The sequence below is a fragment of the Helianthus annuus genome, chromosome 4 (genome assembly GCF_002127325.2).
Source record: "Helianthus annuus cultivar XRQ/B chromosome 4, HanXRQr2.0-SUNRISE, whole genome shotgun sequence".
NCBI classification, from domain to species: domain Eukaryota; kingdom Viridiplantae; phylum Streptophyta; class Magnoliopsida; order Asterales; family Asteraceae; genus Helianthus; species Helianthus annuus.
The window spans coordinates 59,842,683-59,864,676 of NC_035436.2; the positions used below are offsets into that span (position 1 = coordinate 59,842,683).

Below are 21,994 nucleotides of genomic sequence, written 5' to 3' on the forward strand. Positions count from 1 at the left end.
CCTTGCGCACCACAAGGGGTTTATGATGTGATCTGCAAGGGACCTCAGTGAAACCAAAAATTTGGTTTTTAACATTTTTAGTCCATCCACTCGTATCTTTGCCCCTTTGACGATTTTAACCCTTTTCCTTCAACATTGTGAATTATGTGGAGGGTGTCTAGACACGTGTCACTTTAAGATTCGATCCATAATTATCGGGGTGTCACATGTAAAGATTATGAAAATGGATTAATTGCATTCTGAGTTGTGATAATAGTGTCAGTGATGGTGGATTTAGCGGTTGTGAAGGGTGTTTGCAATTGAGGTTTTAGTGGTGGTGAAGGGTATTTGCAACTGTGGTTTTAGCTGTGGTGAACCTACTTTTTTGTGGGGATGAAGATGACTGGTTTCCTAGGGTTAAAACGATTTAATTAACGGAGAAGGCACTGCTCGTTAGGACCATGGACAAAACATGTTAAGACTTGACACGTCAGGGACAACGAGTTTTAAAGGTGGACAGAAAATGATGTTTGGAGCAAACTTCAGGAAATTGCAGTTTACACCCTAATCTAGTTGACATGACGAAATTACCTCTCACCGGGGGTAATTAATGGAGAAGTTAACGAGCATTAGGACTAGGAATGAAATGTGTTAAGACTTTAAATGTCAAAGACGAAAAGTGTTAAAGGTGGACGAAACCATATGTTTAAAGCAAACCTTAAGGGAAAAAAATGCATGTTACTCTTTTCTTTTAATTTTATTTTCTTTGTTGGTGTGTTTCATGTTTTTGTGCTTCTTGAGGACATCCACCATCCATCACTTTCACATTTGAATACAACCATCAACCAACCATCTTCTCCAGCACCCAATGCTACAACCCTCTTTCGAGCATCACCACCCCTTCTACCGACTACCGTTCTACTTCTACCACTTTACAACACCAAACAATAATCTTATTTCATATCTTCATCCTAAAGCAAGAAAACCTGCCTAAAATCAAGAAAGACAACACCAAATTTCACCTCAAACTAGTGTGCGTTTATATTTCTCTCTCTCTCTCTCTCTTTATGTACTTTAAAATACTTGACGAACTCATATCTACATCACCATTTAATGGACTATAAATGTGAACATATAGTGCAACAACAAACCAAAAAAATACTTCTCACCAAATATCTGGGCCACCGACTTAAAGCAACATTTATATTTGAACTTTTTCTTAATTGAAATACTAGGTTAGAACTATGTGTATTACAGGAGTTGCATAAATATAATTTAATATAATAAATAATAAAAAAGATATATCTTAAAAAAAAACTGGTATATTGCACGTGTTGAATAAAGTATAATGTCATATGTTAACACAACAATCGTCAAGATTATCTTTTAAAAATAAACGTTGATGCACTATTTACTTATTATAACATGTTACTTTACGTTTTTATTTTGCATAAATGTAATTTTATATAATACATAATAAAAAAGATAAATCTTTACAAAAACTCGTATATTGCACGTGTTGAATAAAATATAATGTCATATGTTAATACATACAGTCGTCAATATTTATTTTTTAAAATGAACTTTACTTATTATAACATTTGACTTTGTTTTTTTATTGGTTAGTAGGTTAAAAACACATATATTGCATGGGGTTCAATCTTGTTTTTATGATACATTCAAATTATGATATACAATTATTTTAGTTAGTTTTAGGCACATTCATGTTTATTTGTTTATTTCATTCATAAAACACTCGTCTCAAATTTGTATTTAAGAGAGTTTACGGTACAAAAAGGTGGAGATCGATCCCCATGTTTTATATATTTCATCATTTTTTAATTATACCGTAAATCGAGAATTAAATTCTCTTGAACGGGGTATAGAAATGTTATATTTAATAATGGTGTTCTTTCTACATGTTGATGCAAGGTGTGATAAATGATGGGTTTAAACCAATTATAACAGTATGTCTAACATTACAAAGGTGAAACTAAGTTGTCTAGATTTGACATTTGAAAGAATTGTGCGATTATAATGGTGAGTCCAAACCATTATAGCGATGCGTCGAAAAACATTTACAATTTGATAGAAGCATATGCCCGATCTAGAATAATTATTTAATTCCAGTGAAAAAAAAAGAATAATACAATTATTGAGTATATGCCTAACCTAGAATAATTGTTTAATTCTAGTGAAAAAAAAACAATAATACAATTGTTAAGTATATATCAAACGGGAACATTTGATTCCTAATTTACCATAATTTCAATCACCAAACTTCAAAGTATATATATCTACTCATAATAAAAACAAACGTCTATCCTTATCTAAACTTTTATTTAAAATTATTTATAGAAAAATAAATATTTATTCTTATCAATTTTTTTGTTTAAAATTATTATTATTATTATTATCTATTTTGTTTAAAAATCTTATTATTATTATGATTATTTAATATGATCATAAAAACAAATGTTTATATTCTCATCTAAGTTTTTTTTTAACTTATTATTATTAAATATGATTATAATAAGTTTTAGAGTTAATTGCTCGGATAGTCCCTATGGTTTGCCATTTTTTCACCTTTAGTCCCCATCTTTTCAAAATAACATGTATAGTCCCTGTGGTTTAACAAATTGTTACTTGGATAGTCCCTGCAATGGATGTGCGTTAAATAATTCAGTTAAGTAGATGTAAAATTACAAAATACCCTTATAATTACAAAAGAAAAATAAAACGATAAAGAAAAAATCATTATTCATCATCATCCCCTTCTCTCTAATTCAATAACTTTTTTCTCAAAACACGCTTTCCTACGCAAAATCATCAATCCACCATATCTACAACACATTATTCATCCTCTCTTCATAATCGATTCAGTGTTATTTTCAGTTCAGTTCGAATAATATCAATTGATTCAATCATTATTTATTTATTTATTCATCAATTTATGTTGTTCTTCGAGCATTGCAGTGAATGTGTTTTGCGATAGGGTTAGGGTTAGGGTTTCGGTTTGAGATTGTGGACCGATGATGTTTGCCGGAGGATATGGAGTTGCAGAGGCATCACAAACAAAATGAACGAGATAAGCAGCAAAGGGCTCACCCCACCCTAACCTTTTCTTCGTTCCAATCCAAAACACCCATCACCTGCAACCGTATACCACCACCCTCTTCAACCACCATCACCATTCCAAGAGTTCGGTCAACGTCTGCATCCATCCCTGTTCCCAAACACCCTAAAATCACAGTATGCCTAGTCATCTTCATCAGCCTACCCAAGCCCCAAACCATCCCTTGCGATCAGTTTGCCGGAATCGGCCATAAACGAAGCTTCATAATAGGCCGTAAACGAATACGAAGATGAAGTTGCAGGTCGCCGACAAAATTGGCCACCACCCAGATCCTAGACGAAGTTGCAAGTTGCCGAAAACTTGACTTCCGCTGCGACGAGATCTCATTTTGTAAAATCACAGTTGATTTAAGCATGGAGTCGGTGCCAAAAAAAATGAGGTCATGAGTTTGTAAGGTGTGGAGATGGTCGATGGTGTTCTCAACTTAATAAATAGTGGCATTTTTGCTTGAATCAGGCATGATTCACCAGAGATTATGATTATGGAGGTTGCCAGAAGGTCACCGGATGAACAATGAAGAAGAAGAGGAACGTGATGTTTTTGCATTGTGGGCCCCATGTTTTTTATTCATATTTATTTTATTTTTTGTTTTTAAAAGGTGGGTCCACTACTTTAATGTGTTCTTTTAATACAAGGTCATTTTAGTGATTTCAAAGAACTTAACTGAGTTTTTTAACATGTGTTAGTGCCAGGGATCATCTGTGTTACGGTTGAACAAACCACAGGGACTAAACATGTTATTTTAAAAAGATGGGGACTAAATGTGAAAAAATGGCAAACCACAAGGACCATCCGAGCAATTAACTCTAAGTTTTATTTAAAATTATTTATAGAAAAACAAATATTTATTCTTATCTAATATTTTGTTTAAAATTACTATTATTTGATATGAGAGATAAATATGAAAATAGTGTGAAAAAAAATCAAGAAGTGACACATGTCAAAAAAGATTTTTTATTTATTAGTATAGGAAGATTTGATAAAAATATCATCTTTCTTTCTTTATCCGATATCGATATCCACAATGATAAACTAAAATGTCTATAGTCGTCGGAGTTGAAATATTTGTTTTATCTTATATATGTTTCAAATTCTCATAAGTGTAGATTATAATTAACAAAAAAATTACGTATTTGTTATTTTTGTGCATCCCACCTCTTTGATATTACTCACCATGCCTACAAGCCCCTACTAATATCAATAATGTGTGTGAATTCAATCAGACAGTTGGAACATTTAAGTTCAATCATTATCAACTAAAGTAACTAGATCTAGGTTAAAATTTGATATTCTAACAGTTGATACAATATCTAAGGTTAAGACTATTAGCTTCACCACAAGGAGAAGAAGGTTTTCCCTTTGTTACCGATCTTTGACATGAGAAAAAGTACGTTTGTGGTTGAAAAATAAAAAGGAAAACACAACTTCATAACAAAAACGTCTTACATTTTGTGTATGTTGACGAAAACAACCATCTTCATATACTACAAGGTGAGACACGTCCTAAATAATTTGTTCAAGGCAATCAATTTTTGATTTACATACAGATGATATGAATGATAAATCTTCTTTCAGTTCATGCCCGTTAGCTTTCACTTCACATACAAAATACGAAAAAACATCTTTTCTCTCCGTTTCCACAAATCAAAACCAAATAAAAAATTATACCCAAATCTCAACTCTCACTCTCAAATCTTACAAGCAATTATACCCTAATTCCTAAAATATTTCTTTTAGTAACCCCTCAAAACATTTTTGCTATCTAAAAAAGCAATTGATTTTTCATAACATATTACAAACCCTACAACCAATGTTTTCAGAACCGGACCGGACGTTGAATCGGTCTGGTCACTGGTCCACTAGTCTGACCGGATATAAGAACCGGCAGGTGTCTTAAAATTAATAGGGTGAAATTCGAAAAAAAAGCCGAAATCCGGTTCAATCCCTTAATAACCTGGTTTGACCGGCCGGTTTTCCAGTCCGACTAACAGTTCACCAGTTCAACCCCCGTTCAATGTAAATCCGGTCCAATATATTGAACCAGACCGGTCAGACTTCCGGTTCCTGATCCGATCCGGTTTTCAAAACATTGGCTACAACAAAACATCTTATGTTTTTTTGTATCTTCTAAAAAAAAAAAGGATATATATTATTAGTTAGTTAGTACTCCACCCACATTGGCTCTCTAGATCTACCTTATTTTCCATGTAGAAAAAACGTCGGTGGATTTACACTCAACTGGATCTACTCCCCCCTCTATATTTCCCCATCAGATCCTCCTCATTTTATACGCGTTCTTTATCTTTCCCTCTCACACACACTGTCACCACTCATGCTTCTCACCATTTCTTCAACCCCATAATCCTTGAAACATCACATTTCATTTCACACTCAGATCTTCAACAACACACATAAAGGTGAAACCTTTTTCAGCTCAATCTCATCTTTTTTTCTAAAAGATTGTTAAAGTTACAAACTTTCTTTGAAATTTCATCTGGGTATTTTGTATTATGTCCCAAGATTGCTGTTTTAGCTTGATTTCAGCTCTATAACTGTTGGGTTTTGTTTTTTTCTTTGCTTTTCTATTTTTGTGTGTTTTAGGGATGCTGGTTAGTAGATTTGGATATTGGGTTGTAGTTTGATTGCTGATCTAGTTTTTGGAGTTAAAGTTTGAGGATTTAGTTGCTGAATTTGGTGTTGATATGGACTGATTTTGGGTGTTAAGTGGTGTATTACTTGTGGACTACATTAGATTGGTTTATTACAATATTATAGTTATAATATGATCTGTAATGGAAACAAATCTTGTTGTATGATCTGGAATTTTCAATTATGCTGCATTTTAGCTTTCGATCTAGCGGTTAATGATTCGGTGGTTGCCGGATGAATACAGTTATTGAGATTTGAGTTAGTTGAGGTTGTTATAAGTGGTTTAGTTTTGGTCTGCATGATATGATATGATGTGATCTGCAATGGAAACAGATTATGTTATAGTATAATCTGGATTGTTTTAAGTTTGGTGCATTTTAGCCTTTGATCTAGCCGTATATGATGATTTGAATCGGATGCGATTGTTTTATTTGCCAAAGTGAAAGTTTTGATGACGTGAAATGACCGTTTTAACCTTCGGGGGTGGCGTAGTGGTAAAAGCGTTGGAGTTGAGTCACTCTAGCGCAACCTGTGTTTTACCTGATCCCATTGGTTAGCAGGGTATATTAGGGGTCTTGTGAGTTTTCCGATAACGGGTTCTTATAGTTATCAATAAAATCAATGAAATGACCATTTTGGCCTTCTCATGCATTTAATGAAGTTTACTAAACGATTAACTTTAAATTATGACGGTTTCAGGTTAATCGAAGAAAAACAATAATCTGAAGTGATGGCTCAGGGGAAATATTCCCGGGTCGATGGGAAGAAATCATCATCATGTTCAACCGCTACAATTATAGTTGTTGTCGGGGTGTGTTTGGTTGGAGTATGGATGTTCATGTCATCATCCGCTGCCCCTGGTCAAAATTCCGACTTGCCTGTTATTCAAGAATCAAAGCAGAAAGAATCTACCAAAGTATCTTCCCAGTTTGAAGATAATTCAGGCGATCTGTCGTCAGATGATTCGGCTAAAGATGAGAGTAATCAAGAAAACACGCAAAACGAGGAATCTAGTACAAATGAAAATGATACAAACACAGAAGATGAGTCAAAGTCAACTGAAGAAAATTCTAATTCAAACGAAAGCGAGAATTCGAATTCTGATTCGAACGAAAGCGAGAATTCGAATTCTGAATCCAACGAAAGCGAGAGTTCGAATACGAATTCTGAATCAAACGAAAGTGAGAATTCGAATTCTGAGTCAAACGAAAGCGAGAATTCGAATTCTGACGCAAACGAATCGGAAAAGAAAGAAGAGAAGGTTGAGAAAGACGAAACGGAAGAAAACTCTAGTGACAACAAAACCGAAGATTTATCGGCTGCAACACAGTCCGAGATTTCGAAAGAAACAAACGCTCAAAACGGGGCGTTTTCAACTCAAGAGGCTGAGTCAGCAACTGAGAAACAATCGCAAAAGCCATCGATATCCAAAAAGAATCAAGAGGTCTACCAATGGAAGACATGTAACGTTAGCGCAGGCCCGGATTATATCCCGTGTCTCGATAACTTAGAAGCCATTCGACACCTTCACGGTCGGAGCCACTACGAACACCGGGAACGACATTGCCCGACGGACCCACCTACATGTCTTGTCTCTCTTCCCATTGGCTACAAAACACCGATCAAGTGGCCCAGAAGCAGAGAACAGGTGAATATTGTAACCGCTTACTAATAATGTACGCGTTTGCTTGCTAAAAATGTACGCCCTTCTTGCTTAGACAACTTTTCTCGTGTATTGTTTTTCAGATTTGGTACAGCAACGTCCCGCACACGAAGCTTGCTGCCGTAAAAGGACATCAAAATTGGGTCAAAGTTACCGGCGAGTACCTTTCGTTTCCTGGTGGTGGTACCCAGTTCAAGAATGGAGCCCTTCACTATATAGATTTCATCCAAAACGTTAGTATCATTATGTCAAAAGTGTAAAACGGGCAGGGTCGGGTGGGTTTGGTAACATCATAAAACGGGCCGAGCCGGGCCAGGTTGGGTTGACCCAAAACGTTTTTGTCTGAAACTTTTATAAATAATGTGATCTACAAGGTTTAGTGCTTTATAAAAGAGTAAAGTACACGGATGGTCCCTGTGGTTTACCAGGATTTTGGATTTGGTCCCTAGCTTTCCAAATGTACACGAATGATCCTTGTGGTTTGCACTTTTAACGCATTTAGTCCCCAGCTTTTTCCAAAAGTACATGGATGGTCCTTGCGGTTTGCACTTTGTAACGCATTTAGTCCTTAACTTGGACCCACTGAAGCCATTAGATTTGTTGGTCTGGGGACTAAATGTGTTACAAAGTGCAAACCACAGGGATCATCTGTGTACTTTTGGAAAAAGCTGGGGACCAAATCCAAAATTATGTTAAACCACAAGGACCATCCATGTACTTTACTGAAATATAAATATTTTTATAATGTGATCGATGAGGTTTAATGCTTTAGAAAAAGAACACTGGGAACTTTAGACCCCTTCGACCATCATTTGAACCATTTTCACTCTAAATATATTCAGTTTTGTAACTGCAGACGCTTCCTGATATCGCATGGGGTAAGAGAACCCGAGTGATATTGGATGTTGGATGTGGAGTTGCTAGCTTCGGGGGGTATCTTTTTGAGAGAGACGTTGTTGCGTTTTCGTTTGCTCCTAAGGATGAACACGAAGCTCAAGTGCAATTCGCACTAGAAAGGGGTATTCCCGCCATTTCAGCTGTTATGGGTACCAAAAGGCTGCCGTTTCCAAGCAAGATCTTTGATGTCGTTCATTGTGCGCGTTGCAGAGTCCCGTGGCATATTGAAGGTGATGGTTCAAGTCTTATTTCTTTATAAACATTTGTTTTTGTGATTAGAATGAAATATTAAGAAACAATACGTTTACAGGCGGTAAACTTCTGTTGGAGCTCAACCGTGTGCTACGACCTGGCGGTTATTTTGTATGGTCTGCTACCCCGGTTTACCAAAATAAGACTGAAGATGTGGAAATTTGGGAAGGTATGAAATTACTTTTATACCCTTTGTTATTCAATCTATTACTTAGCAAAGTGCTTTATATTTTGTGGGTAGGAAAGATTAATTGATTTCTGCTTAATTTTGTGGCAGCTATGTCTAAACTAACGAAGGCGATGTGTTGGGAGTTGGTGGTGATCAACAATGACAAGTTGAACGAGGTTGGTGCAGCCATATACAGAAAGCCGACATCTAATGAATGCTATGAGAGTAGGCAACAAAACGAGCCACCACTATGTGACAAGAAAGATGACCCTGATGCAGTCTGGTAAAATCTCTTAAAACTTTAGCTTTATACATATACATATACAGATATACATACATATACATACAGGGGAGGGATCTATGCAGAATGCTACTTATTGCGATAACATGCACAACAAAATGAATATAAATATCTTTTGATATTAAAAGTATTTAAATCAAAAGAAAATGATAGAAATGCGAATTTCGCCTCTTCTTAAGCTACAATATGAACAAGTTTCATTTCCGTATATAATCTACACATGTATAGGTAAACTGTTAAAATTTTGGAGAATATACAAAGAAGCTGGTTTCATGGTTTTTTTTTTGTACATATACATACGCATTTGTATGTAGAAAGTATAAAAAATAAAATAAAAAAATAAACTATTGATAAAAAAATTAGATGATCTAGGTCTGTTCTTTTTGTTGTCGCAATACTTTAGTGTAATGTGATGAAACTCACCCTATATATACATATATAAATATATATATGTATTTATGTATGTATATAGTTTCCTCTTATGTGAAATTTTCCCACTTATGTTTTATATATCAAAGCTTGATGTGATTTTGTGAATGCAGGAATGTGCAACTTGAAGCGTGTATGCATAAAGTACCGACTGACGAATCAGTTCGCGGCTCAAAATGGCCCGAAATGTGGCCACAGAGGTTGGAGTCACCACCATACTGGCTAAAGAGTAGTGAGGTTGGCGTTTATGGAAAACCAGCCCCCGAGGACTTCACTTCTGATTATGAAAACTGGAAACGCGTTGTCGCAAAATCCTACTTAACCGGTCTAGGAATCGATTGGTCTACTGTCAGAAATGTCATGGACATGCGGTCCATATACGGAGGGTAAGCGAATTCAGATTACATGGCAAAATGCGCGGGTTGGGTTACGGGTCAAATGGGTTTTCAATAGTAATCTAATTTATATTGTTTTTTTTGATAAATTTGTTTAGATTTGCTGCTGCAATGAGAGATTTGAAGATTTGGGTGATGAACGTTGTACCTCTCGATTCACCAGATACCCTTCCAATTATATACGAACGTGGACTCTTTGGCATATATCATGACTGGTGTGAATCGTTTAGCACTTACCCACGAACGTATGATCTTCTTCATGCTGATCATCTTTTCTCAGATATTAAGAAAAGGTAACGTATCTCATATTCTCATGGTTACATTTCTTTACCATATTATATGTTTTTTAGTTGCAAATAAACAGTAAAAATAACCGATTTCGGGTAAAATAAGGGCAAAATGAACCGTTGTTTGTCGGAGATTGCTTTTTCTTGCAAAATACATCGTTTTAATAAAGGTTCAAACAACTAACCACTAAAGAAGCTCGAGTTTTTCGTCTGAATTTTTTTTTTTTTTTTTTGCGAAACTGATCTCGAGAACATCTTCACTTGTCAAAACTTCCCAATAAGTTTTAACCTATGACATAAAGTACATTTGAAATATAAGTATAAAATTAAATGGGTTAACCCAATAAAACACATCTAAAATATAAGTGTAAAATCAGACGGGTCAATCTTCAAACAGGGTTGACCCGAACATGACCTGATGATGTGTTCGTGAGTTTGACCCGAACCCGTTTAGACTAAAACCCAAACCCATGAATTTTATGTTAATGTTAGGTTTGTGTCGTGTTAACTGAGGTGATGTTCTCGTCACAGGTGCAAGTTACAATCATTAATGGCGGAAGTTGACAGAATCTTGAGACCCGAAGGTAAACTAATCGTGCGTGACAACATTGAGACCATCTCCGAGGTTGAAAACATGGCAAAGTCTATGAACTGGATTGTTAGGATGACTTACAACAAGGACAACGAGGGTATGTTATGTGTCGAGAAATCGTTTTGGCGTCCCGATGAGGTAGAAACGCTATCTTACGCCATTGAATAGAAGTCTTGCTTTTTGTGTCCAGAGAACCGGTGGAAGAATGATATTATGTCTTTGTCATTAATTTATTGCATTTGTAATTTGTTTAGTCACGTATACTTGTCGTTATAGTTTGTTATTTGTAACGATTTTGAACTTCAATGGCCGTTACCTCGAATGTACCCCCTTCAACGAGGGTGTGCGGTTAGAACATTTTATTGTAAAACTACGATACGTTATCATCTTTAGCAATGAAATTAAATTATACAATTCCGAGCTAAAATGTATGTGCTGCTTGACGATCTGTAAAATCTACAAGTAGCTCACAGATTTGTTTTTATTACTTGAGTTAGAAAGTTCTCATAAGCTAACTGAATGCTGAACATTCTAACTAATTGATTATATTAATTTTTAGTGTTTGTTAAGTCACATGTTTTTCTTTTAGAAAAAGGGAATACATTTGATATAAATTATTTAACAATTATGACATTAACTAACTGTTATCAATCTTAAATTTCCACTTTCCTATGTTAGCATTAGGATACACATGGTAAAAAGTTTGATTACACAAATTAAAAACCTTTTGTAATTTCAAGAGGTAATTATTTGAAATGGTAAATAATTTATAGTATAACATAGATAACTATAAGAGGGGGGGGGGGGGGGGGGCGGACCCACATAGAGCAGGTATGTTTATAAAAAAAATTAGTAGATCCGGTATATTAAATTTTATAAGGACCTCAAAAATAGAATTAGATGGTCACCATATAAAAAAAGAAAAGTTGGTGTAGTGGTAAACCCCACCTTTATACCAACAAGAGGTTATGGGTTCCAGGGTAGGGATCCTGTACATTAATCCAGAAGTGTGAGAAGTGTATTATAACATTATATATAACACTATATAACACCATATAAACACCGTATAACACTATGTAACACCATATAACACTATGTAACACTATATGACACTATATAACAATATATAATATATCTATCATAGACATGCTATCAGACAAACTATAGTGTTATATTTGTTATATAGTGTTACATAGTGTTATATGGTGTTATATGGTGTTACATATTGTTATACGGTGTTTATATGGTGTTATAGTGTTATAATACACTTCTGGATTAATGTACAGGATCCTCTATCATGGGTTCCAATCATTGTATAACCCATTTTTTCTGTTTTTTTTTTTAATCTCATTCAAACATTGCTTAACTCGACCCGAAAATTTTAATGTTTTGTTATGAAAATTTGAACATCGAAAAAAATGGACCCTATTGGAAAAAAGAATCTTAGGTCTGTCACGGGGGGGGGGGGGGGGGGAGGAGGTATGAATACAATACATACTCATAAAGCTTCGCAGCAGTGCTTCTAAGGTTGATCGTTCTCACAAGCATTGTAAGACTCGCTATCAGTAGGGAAGATCTTCATGTGACCATATTTCGACATGAGAATCAATATAGTATTTAAGAAAAAGAGCGAGAGTAATGAATGCTATATTTATAGTACAATTAGGTATTTACCTAGAGCACAATTGCTCAAAATATGTTTTACTCGTGTTGAGGATATAAAAACTACATCGCTCAAGATATGAAGATCAAGACTTGAACACTTATAAGTATTCACACCTTACATCCGACGTTGAGTAGTCAAGTTTGGTGTGTTCCAACAAACTCTTGAAAATCTAAATAAAATGATCATGATGAATCAATGAGTTATCAAGCACACGCGTGACATATAATCATGTATAAAATCTCATCAATCGTCTCCATTGTCGTAAATATCCCATGTTAAAAATACATTGGGTTTATTGGGTTACTTGTATTTACTACTAAACTGTACTCTCTCTCCCCCACCAGAATTTGTATCGTCGCCGGAGTGTCCGGCGGTGAGTGCCATCGAAATAGCGGTTGAGGTCCTGGTTTCTTCTCCTTGAAGCTCCGGTCGTACCTTCCCTTCTATCTTGATCCCGCACTTCTCCATCTCGCCTCCGGGACGGTTTTTTCTCTGTTTTTGTTCCGCTATCTCCCCTTCCCTCAGTTCCCGCAGCGGTTTTCTTGTCTTCTTCGGGGCTTAGTGGGTCTGATATTGATCGCGGCTATCTGAGTATAGTTCAGCTAGATCGATTCGAATCCCATTAACACCCTTAGGGTCGGGAAGCTTCTGTTTCGTTTGTTTGTTATTTTGGAGGGTTTTGGGGGATAGCGTAGGGATATAAATGACTTCTATGAATGATGAAGTTGGAGCCCAGGATAATGGTGGTCCGTGGTCAGAAGTACAGAATCGTAAGAACAGGAAAAGTAAAGGTGATGGTGTAGAAAGAACCTTCCTGGTGCAGAACATCTCTGACCGAGTAACAAGAAACGTTCTATGGAGGGCTTTCCAGCCGTATGGTTATGTTTCAGATGTGTACGTGGCTCGTAAGAGGGATGCCAGAGGTAGGTGTTTTGGTTTTGTCCGGTACATTGGTGTGGATAATATGAAGGAGACTCTGGTGGCTATGAACTCGGTTAGAATGTTTGATATGAAGGTTACCGTTTCACTGGCCAAGTATGACAAAGACCACAAAAGGTTCAACTATATCCCGGATAATCTGGGCAGAAGCGAATGGCGGCCAAAGGAAAGAAATCCAACAGATAACAACGGTACTGGTGGCAATAACTCTGGTCAGCATTACTCATTGAGGAATAAAGTGGATAGGCAAGGTCCTGGTGGTTCGTCGTTTGTTCAAGAGGGGACGTCTTATGCCGACTTGTTAAAGGGAGATAAGGTTGATAGTGGTCATGGTGCAAAAGTTGTCGACGTGGCAGGAAAAGGTTCTCTATATCCGCTTCACTGTATTGGCAGATCGTTGTTGGGGCATACTAAAGAGGTCATGTCTCTATGTAAACTTCGCCAGGCAATTGATGGGGAAGGTATGACAGATGTTGGCCTATCGTATGTTGGAGGTATGACGTTCTTGATAACTTTTAGAGATAAAGTTTATGCTAGCACGTGCATGGACCTGCATGCCCAGTTCTTTGGAACGGTGTTCTCAAAATTCTCTCTTTGGAATGGTGAAGATATTCCATTTTCTCGTCTGGTGAATTTAAATATTTCTGGTGTACCGTTTATCATCCGAGATAATAATCTCTTTGACCGTATCGGTGGATTGTTTGGGGAGGTAGTTCGACCGTCTTCTTTCTCATGGCAGGAGGAGGATAATTCGTTTGGTTCTGTCACAGTTCTTACGTCCAAATTATCCAGGATTGATGAGGCAGTAGTGATCAAGTGGAACAATAAAAGTGTAGTCATATGGGTCTCCGAGTTTTCTGGACTGTGGCACGTTGGGTCTAATAACAAGGAATCAGAGAGTTTACTGGAGTCGGATTCGGAATCGGAGTGGGTTTCGGATGGTGACTCGGAGGATGCGGAGGATTTAGAAGAAGGTGAAATTAAGCTAGGAGATACAGGTAATCAGGACGATGATCAGATTCCGGCGGAGGAGATGGTAGATGACCTGGCCTCTGAACGGCCGGAACCCGTGCCGGTGGAAAATGAACGGTCGCATGATAATCAGGGACCTTTGGAAGTTCAAACGCTAAGTGGTGTAAATATTGGTGGAAAAGTCCAAAAAGAATATAGGAATGTGAATTCGGCGGCGCATGCAGAAGGAGTTAATGATGTTGACATGGGGAACCACATCCATGCTAGTCACGTGGAGACTGAGAGGCCCAATTCCTTGTTTCCGGGTCTAACCTCCAATGGGCCTATTATTGACATGGCTGGGGGTGGCCCAACTCCATTGGTAAATCTTGGCAAGAGAAATAGAATAGATAGGAGCCCACCTTCCATTGGGTCTACCCAAGGCCCCCCACAAAGATCCTTTTTTCATCCGGAAGTTTCTAATCAGGATCAGTTGGATTTAAACACCCCTGTTAGGGCAGAACCTGAAATTATTGTGGATGTCGATGCTGCTCCTGTGTTCGATGGAAATGCACCCGTACCTCCAGTTATGGCTGATGATTATGGGCCTGGATTTCCGGCTTCGGATAATGACCGACCAGATTATGAAGATGTGCGGGCTGAGGTTGAAGAAACAGTACATGTTGGGTCTCTGATTGGGGTCGATTTAAATGGATTTGAATCAGTGACTGAGCAGGTTATTGTTGAAGAAGGTGTTCACAATAATTCTAGATGAATTGCTTGTCAGTTAATTTGAGGGGGGTGAGAAACAGCCGTAAATCGGACTGGATTCGTGGCCTCAAGACCAGTTACGGGATTCATTTTTTATCGATTCAAGAAACGAAGCTGCAGGACTCAGAATCTTTTGTGTTTCATCAATTTTGGGGTAGGGCCGAGTATAGAATTGCTGTAGTTGACTCACAAGGCAGATCAGGTGGTTTGGCGTGTTTGTGGTGCCCTGCTGTTTTCAGGTGTGTTAATACTATTCATAACAGGCATTTTATCGTGGTCTCGGGATATCTTGTGCAGTCTAGTTGTTGGATTAATTTTATAAATGTGTATGCTCCAAATGATGCGGTTAGTAGGCGGGCAGTTTGGTTGGAAATTCTTGGGGTCAGAAATTCGTTACAAGGCCTTTGGGTTGTTATGGGGGACTTTAACGAAGTTCGAAACGCTAATGAGCGGTTGAACTCTGAGTTTAATGAAGCAAATGCAGATGCTTTTAATCAGTTTATTCTCTCGGCCGGATTGGTGGAGTATAATATGGGTGGAGGTAGTTTTACTTATATCTCAGACAATGGTAGGAAGCTTAGCAAATTGGATCGGTTTTTGGTTTGTCTAGGTTTTATGGAGAAATGGCCCAACGCTTCGGTGATTGCTTTAGACAGAGAAGCTTCGGATCATCGCCCTATCATTCTGTCTACTATCTCGTCTGACTTCGGCCACATCCCATTTCGGTTTTTTAACTCTTGGTTTGAGTTCCCCGGTTTCCTTGAGTTTGTGCTTCATAAGTGTGGTGTATTCTCCTTTTCGGGGCCGAGAGACCTAGCCCTCGCCATTAAACTTCGATGGCTGAAAAACAATATTAAATCCTGGCTGAAAGTGGATAAGGAACATAGGGAGGGGATCTATGGCAGAAAAAAGAGGCGTTTAGCTTGTATTGAGAATCTAGCTGAAGAAAGAGCGCTTTTGGAGGAAGAGTTGGCTGAGAGAGCGGAGTGTAAATGTTTTGTGGCTGAATTCGATAGATTAAAGTTGCTGGATGTTCGGCAAAAATCTAGATCAAAATGGGCCATTGATGGGGATGAGAATTCTGCATTCTTTCATCAGATTATCAATTCCAATATTAGCTCCAACAGGTTGAATGGGTTGATGATCAATGGTGAATGGGTGACTAACCCGTTAGCTATTAAAGCGCATCTTTATGAGTTCTTCTCCTGCCAATTCTCGGAACCGATGGCTACTAGACCCGGTATGGTGTGTCCGAATCTGGCCACTATCTCTGACTCAGAGGCTTCCATGTTGGTGAGACCGTTTTCTTTGGAGGAGATTAAAGTTGCAGTATGGGATTGTGAAGGGGATCGAGCACCGGGACCGGATGGCTTCAATTTCAAGTTTATTAAAAGGTGTTGGCCTGGTCTTAAAGATGATCTGGTTAGGCTTCTCAATAAATTTTATGATGATGGATCTCTTAACAAGTGTTGTACCTCCTCTTTTATTGCACTAATCCCGAAAGTGAAAGACCCAGTTAGTCCAGCGGATTTCCGACCGATTAGCCTCATCGGGGTCGTTAACAAGGTGATTTCTAAGGTCCTAGTTAACCGGCTAAAAGGGGTTATGGATAGTATTATTTCGGATCAACAATCGGCCTTCTTGGCAGGGAGAAACATTATGGACGGCCCACTCATCCTTAACGAAGTATTCAGTTGGTTAAAGAAGCAGAAGCGGAAGGGGATGTTTTTTAAAGTGGACATTAATAAGGCTTATGACTCGGTCAACTGGGGGTTTCTGGATTCAATTATGGCACAAATGAATTTCCCAAGTAGATGGAGAACTTGGGTGATGGCTACATTGTACTCGGCCAGAGCATCCGTTCTTGTCAATGGCTCTCCGACTCGGGAATTTGATTGCTCACGGGGGCTCCGCCAGGGGGATCCATTGTCTCCCTTCTTGTTTGTTATTGCTATGGAGGCTCTATCCGGGATGATGAAAAAGGCAACCTCTATCGGTTTGTTCGAAGGGATTATGATCACCAATAATGGCCCATCCTTATCTCACTTGATTTATGCGGATGATGTGATGTTCATTGGTGAGTGGGCGGCGTCAAATATTATCAATCTTCGCAGGATGATGAGATGCTTCTACTTAGCTTCGGGTTTAAAAATAAACCTTGCTAAGTGTAGTATTTATGGTATTGGGGTGGAAGATCGGGAAATTCAGGATATGGCTCTCTTATTGGGTTGTAAACAAGGTACGTTTCCATTCAAGCATCTCGGTTTAATGATTGGTGCCAATATGAATCTTGCTCGTAGTTGGAATGCGGTGGTCGACATCTTCAAGAATCGGCTTTCTATTTGGAAAGCAAAGACTTTATCATATGGTGGGAGAATTACTTTAATTAAATCAGTCTTAAACTCGCTCCCTACATATTATTTTTCCGTGTTTAAAGCACCGCTAAAAGTACTAGACTCGTTGGATAAGATCAGAAGGGTTTTCTTTTGGGGAGGATCAGAAGAAAAGGCCAAGATGAATTGGGTGGCATGGGATAAAACAATCGCTCCAATCGAATTTGGGGGGTTAGGTTTCGGGTCTCTTAGGGATGCTAATTTAGCCATGCTATCAAAGTGGTGGTGGCGTTTTAAAACTGAAAAATCAGCATTGTGGCGGAAAGTAATTTGGGCGGTTCATCATAGACCAAGAGCTTGGTGTGACATCCCAGTTAAAGCGTCGGTTGCAGGTCCGTGGAAGAGTATAATCAGTATTGAACAGATACTCCTGGCTGCTGACTTTGACTTGAGGCATGGGATATCGGTTGCTTGGGGGAATGGGCAGAATATCTCGTTTTGGCTGGATGCCTGGGCCGACCAATTACCGCTCTACCTCAGATTTCCGGCCTTGTTTAAAGAAGAGTTGGTTAAGGATTGTCTCCTCGCGGACCGTGTGGGTTTGGGTGCTTCTGGACTAGTATTTAATTGGGCCTGGGCTCGGCCCATAACTGGTGGGGAGTTAACAAACCAGTTCCAACAACTTTCTGGCTTGATTGGGCTTCTGAATACGTCTCCTGGTCCGGATGTTTGGAGCTGGAAGTTGGAAACAAATGGTTATTTCACGGTTGCCAGCATAAAAAAGATTCTCAGTTCATGGAATCGGTCCAGACCTGTTCGTGCTTTTGAGTGGAACAATTGGGTGCCCAAAAAGGTAGGCTTGGTGGCATGGAGGGCGAATATGGAAAGGCTTCCAACGAAACAAGCATTAGCGGCTCGGAATGTGCAGGTTCAGGATCAACTATGTGTGCTGTGTAGCGAATATGTTGAGACATCGGATCATCTATTTGTATCGTGCCAGCTCGCACAAATGGTCTGGCTTAACATAGCGTCTTGGTGCGGATTACCGCCAATCTTTGCGTTTGGTTTGAATGATCTGTTATCCCTACATGTTTCAAGTTCAGGCTCGGAGAAAAAACGGAAAGCGCTACATGCCGTCGTCTTGGTAGCAATTTGGAACATATGGAAAACAAGGAATGATGTTCTCTTCAGGCATTCAACTCCAAATGTAGTGAAGGTGTTAGACGAGATAAAAGCTATGGCGTACCTTTGGATTAAGAACAGATCGAAGTGGGTAGCCTTAACGTGGGAAGATTGGAGCCGGTTTAAAGTTTAGAGTTGGTGAATAGTTGATGTATGTTATGGTCTGTTTGGTCTAGATAGTTTTGGTGTAAATCGATGTAAATTTGGTGGGTAGCGTCTTGCTACAATGAATAAAAAAATTTTGTCGGCCGTTCAAAAAAAAAAAAAAATACATTGGGTTTAGTTATCCTTGTGTGAGAGATCTTGTCATCAATTCTATGTCAGAAATTGAAGTCTAATTAGTAATTCTTAGTTATTGTTAAGGAGGTTATAAATTGTGTTATGTGTTTTCCCTGGTTGAACCTAGAGGTGGGCAAAAAAACCAGTTAATTAACCCGAACCGGTTAGTGGTTGATTTTAACCGCCCATTAGTAACCGGTTATAAATATTATTCCACTATAAATAAGCAACTACATCTTGCTTTGATGAGTTGTAACAAAAAAAAAAAAAATTGATATTTCACTTTTCACCCAAATATTTCATATTTTATATTTTGACCCCTTTAATTTTTTTTTTTTTACTTTTAATTCAAAGTTTTCTATCTTTTATAATTTAACACAACACTTTATTATTTACAACTTTGGTTCCCCATACTTTTAATCTTTCGCAAGTTTTTCGTTTTACGTTTCGTTCTAAATTTTGCGAGTTAACATGTCATAGCGTGCATCTGAGGTATAACATTTTTTTCTCTACTTTTTCATATTTGACATAACCGTCGCAACGCGTCTATTTTTTCCCTTTTGAAAAGTTCGCCGCAATAGGCAAGTCCTAGATCGATTAAGTTATTTTTTTCTACGTTTTACGTTTCTGGTTAATTTCTTCGCTAACATGTCTAGCGTCCATGTGAGGTTTAACGTTTTTTGCTCTATTTTTTCATATTTGACAGACTTGTCGCAACGAGTCCATTTTTTCCCTTTTGAAAAGTTCGCCGCAAAGGGCAAGTCCTAGATCGACTAAGTTATTATTTTCTACGTTTTACGTTTCTGGTTAATTTTTCGTATTAACACACTGTAACGGGTGTACGTGGTTCAACGATTTTAGTCTGCTTTTCGTTCAGTGTAATTTTTACCATTTTAACCCAAACATTTCATATTTTATATTTTGACTTTTAGTCTGCTTTTCGTTCAGTGTAATTTTTACCATTTTATCTATTTTATTTTTATGATGTTGAGAGTCGATGTCGTTGTGGCATTGGTACTACTTGGCACGGTTTTACGAATGTTTTTAACCTATTAATTTTTTTACTAATATTTTGTTTCGGTTTACCCCTATACTTCCTTTACTTAAAAACTATTTTTTTACGTGCATATTTTATGTACGGGTATGTATAACTATGATTTGTTCTACATTCCGACGTAAACTTTTTTTATAGACGAGTCAGGTCAAATATAATACGTTTTCGTTTAAAGAAACCATTTTTACTTGCATATTTTTATGTACGTTTTGGTATAAACTAGAATTACGACCCGCCGCAATGCGGCGGGGATTCTTTAGTTATAACTAAGTCGATTTAGGACGCGCACGTTATGTTGAACCTGTCAAACGGGAAAAAAATAGACGATGTAAAAACGTTCACCCACACACGCACGTTGCGTCGTGTTAACTCGCAAAATTTAGAATGAAACGTAAAAACGCTAAACCAAAGACGCACGTTGCGATGTGTTAAGTCACAAAATTTTGAACGAAGCATAAAGCGAAAAATTTGCGGAAATGAAAACTATGAAGGACCAAAGTTGAAAGTAAAAAAATTGTGAAGATAGATTGCAAAAGATAAAAAGTTTTGTGCTAAAAGTAAAAAAAAAAAACAAATAGTTTTGGGTTAAAAGTAATTTATGAAACACTTTTGGGTGAAAAGTAAAAAAAAAAAAATTATTTTTGAAATACCCTTAAAGCCAAGGTTACAACAACCATATGCATAACCATTTTTTCTTTGAAAAACCCCCAAAGCCAAGACTACAACACATAAGTAAAAAAATCAAAGTGGTTAAATTGCAAAAGATGAAAACTTTTGAATTAGAAGTAAAAAATCAAATTAATCAAAGGGGTTAAATTACCATATATTAAAACTTTAAACTTAAATTGTCAAAGATTAAATCTTTAGGGTTAAAAAGAAAACAAAGATTAAAAATTTTAAACTTAAATTGTCAAAGAATAAAACTTTAGGGTAAATTGTCAAAGATTAAAACTTTAGGGTTAAAAAAGAAACAAAGATTAAAAGTTTATACTTAAATTGTCAAACATTAAAACTTTAGGGTTAAAAATGGAAATTTCCTTTTTTTTTTGGAAAACTCCCATAGCTAATATTACAACACATATATGCATAGTTATGTTGCTTTTTTATAGTGTATTAATTCAAGTAGTTTTACGTTTCAACGTAAACTTTTTTGGGAAATGATTCAGGTCAAATATAATATGTTTTCGTGTTTATTTTATGTATGTTTCGTAAAGTTTGTTTCGAACTGAGTGGAGTCAAATTATGGTTTCTTTTTCTCCCATTTTTCGAAAGCTCTAATTAATTCCTTTCGATTACATGTGCATATTTTCCTTCATACTCGTTACGGTTTTTATGTATGAGCTGGGTCACATATAATACGTTATGATTGTTCGATACGAATTTGATTTACTTTACGTTTGATCCAATTACAACGCTTATACAAGTTACATTGAGTTCAACTGGATACGTCGAAATATGTGTTTTCATATGGTTAATGCACCATATAACATCTGGACTAATCCATTCAATATTTACGATGTACCCGCGCCGCAACGCGGGCGGTTCTTAACCCTGGTTTAGTATAAAAAGCAGTTAATAATCGTTTTTAAACTGGTAGACCAGTTAACCGGAAAAAAATCATAAAAAAAGCAAAAAAAAAAAAGAAAGGTTATTAACCGAAAATAACTCGAATCAGTTAAGGTAATTAACCGAACTAGTTATAAAATAACCAGTTAAAGTCAAAAATTCAAATTAACCGATATAACCGGTTAACCGAACCGATTATTAAAATTAACCGGTTTGTGCACCTCTGATTGAACTGGCACAAGTTTTATCCGGTTGGGAAACCAACAATAAGTTGTGGCCCAGTGTTTTCACCCAAAGAGGTGGGAGCCCAAATGAGGTGTTTTTGGGCCATGAAAAAGGCCCACGTATCTACTGAGGTGAGAAACATGTGAAGTCAAAGGGCTATTGATTGATATAGAGGTTGTTGACACGCTTCTTAAGCAACGTGTTTCTTTTTTTTTACCGGTTTTTTTAACCGGTAAACACATACACGGTTATAACTATTCTCAAATCCACATCACTTGT

General features: G+C 37.2%; 1 protein-coding gene across 1 annotated transcript; it reads left to right on the forward strand.

Moving 5' to 3' along the window:
- Positions 1-5,344: 5,344 nt before the first annotated feature.
- Positions 5,345-11,176, forward strand: LOC110936410 (probable methyltransferase PMT24). Its single transcript, XM_022178791.2, has 9 exons — positions 5,345-5,532; positions 6,464-7,412; positions 7,511-7,660; positions 8,284-8,554; positions 8,635-8,745; positions 8,854-9,028; positions 9,589-9,861; positions 9,969-10,163; positions 10,689-11,176. Exons 2-9 carry the CDS (start codon positions 6,495-6,497, stop codon positions 10,915-10,917), a joined length of 2,322 nt encoding a protein of 773 aa, XP_022034483.1. The 5' UTR covers positions 5,345-5,532; positions 6,464-6,494; the 3' UTR covers positions 10,918-11,176.
- The last annotated feature ends 10,818 nt before the right edge of the window (positions 11,177-21,994 follow it).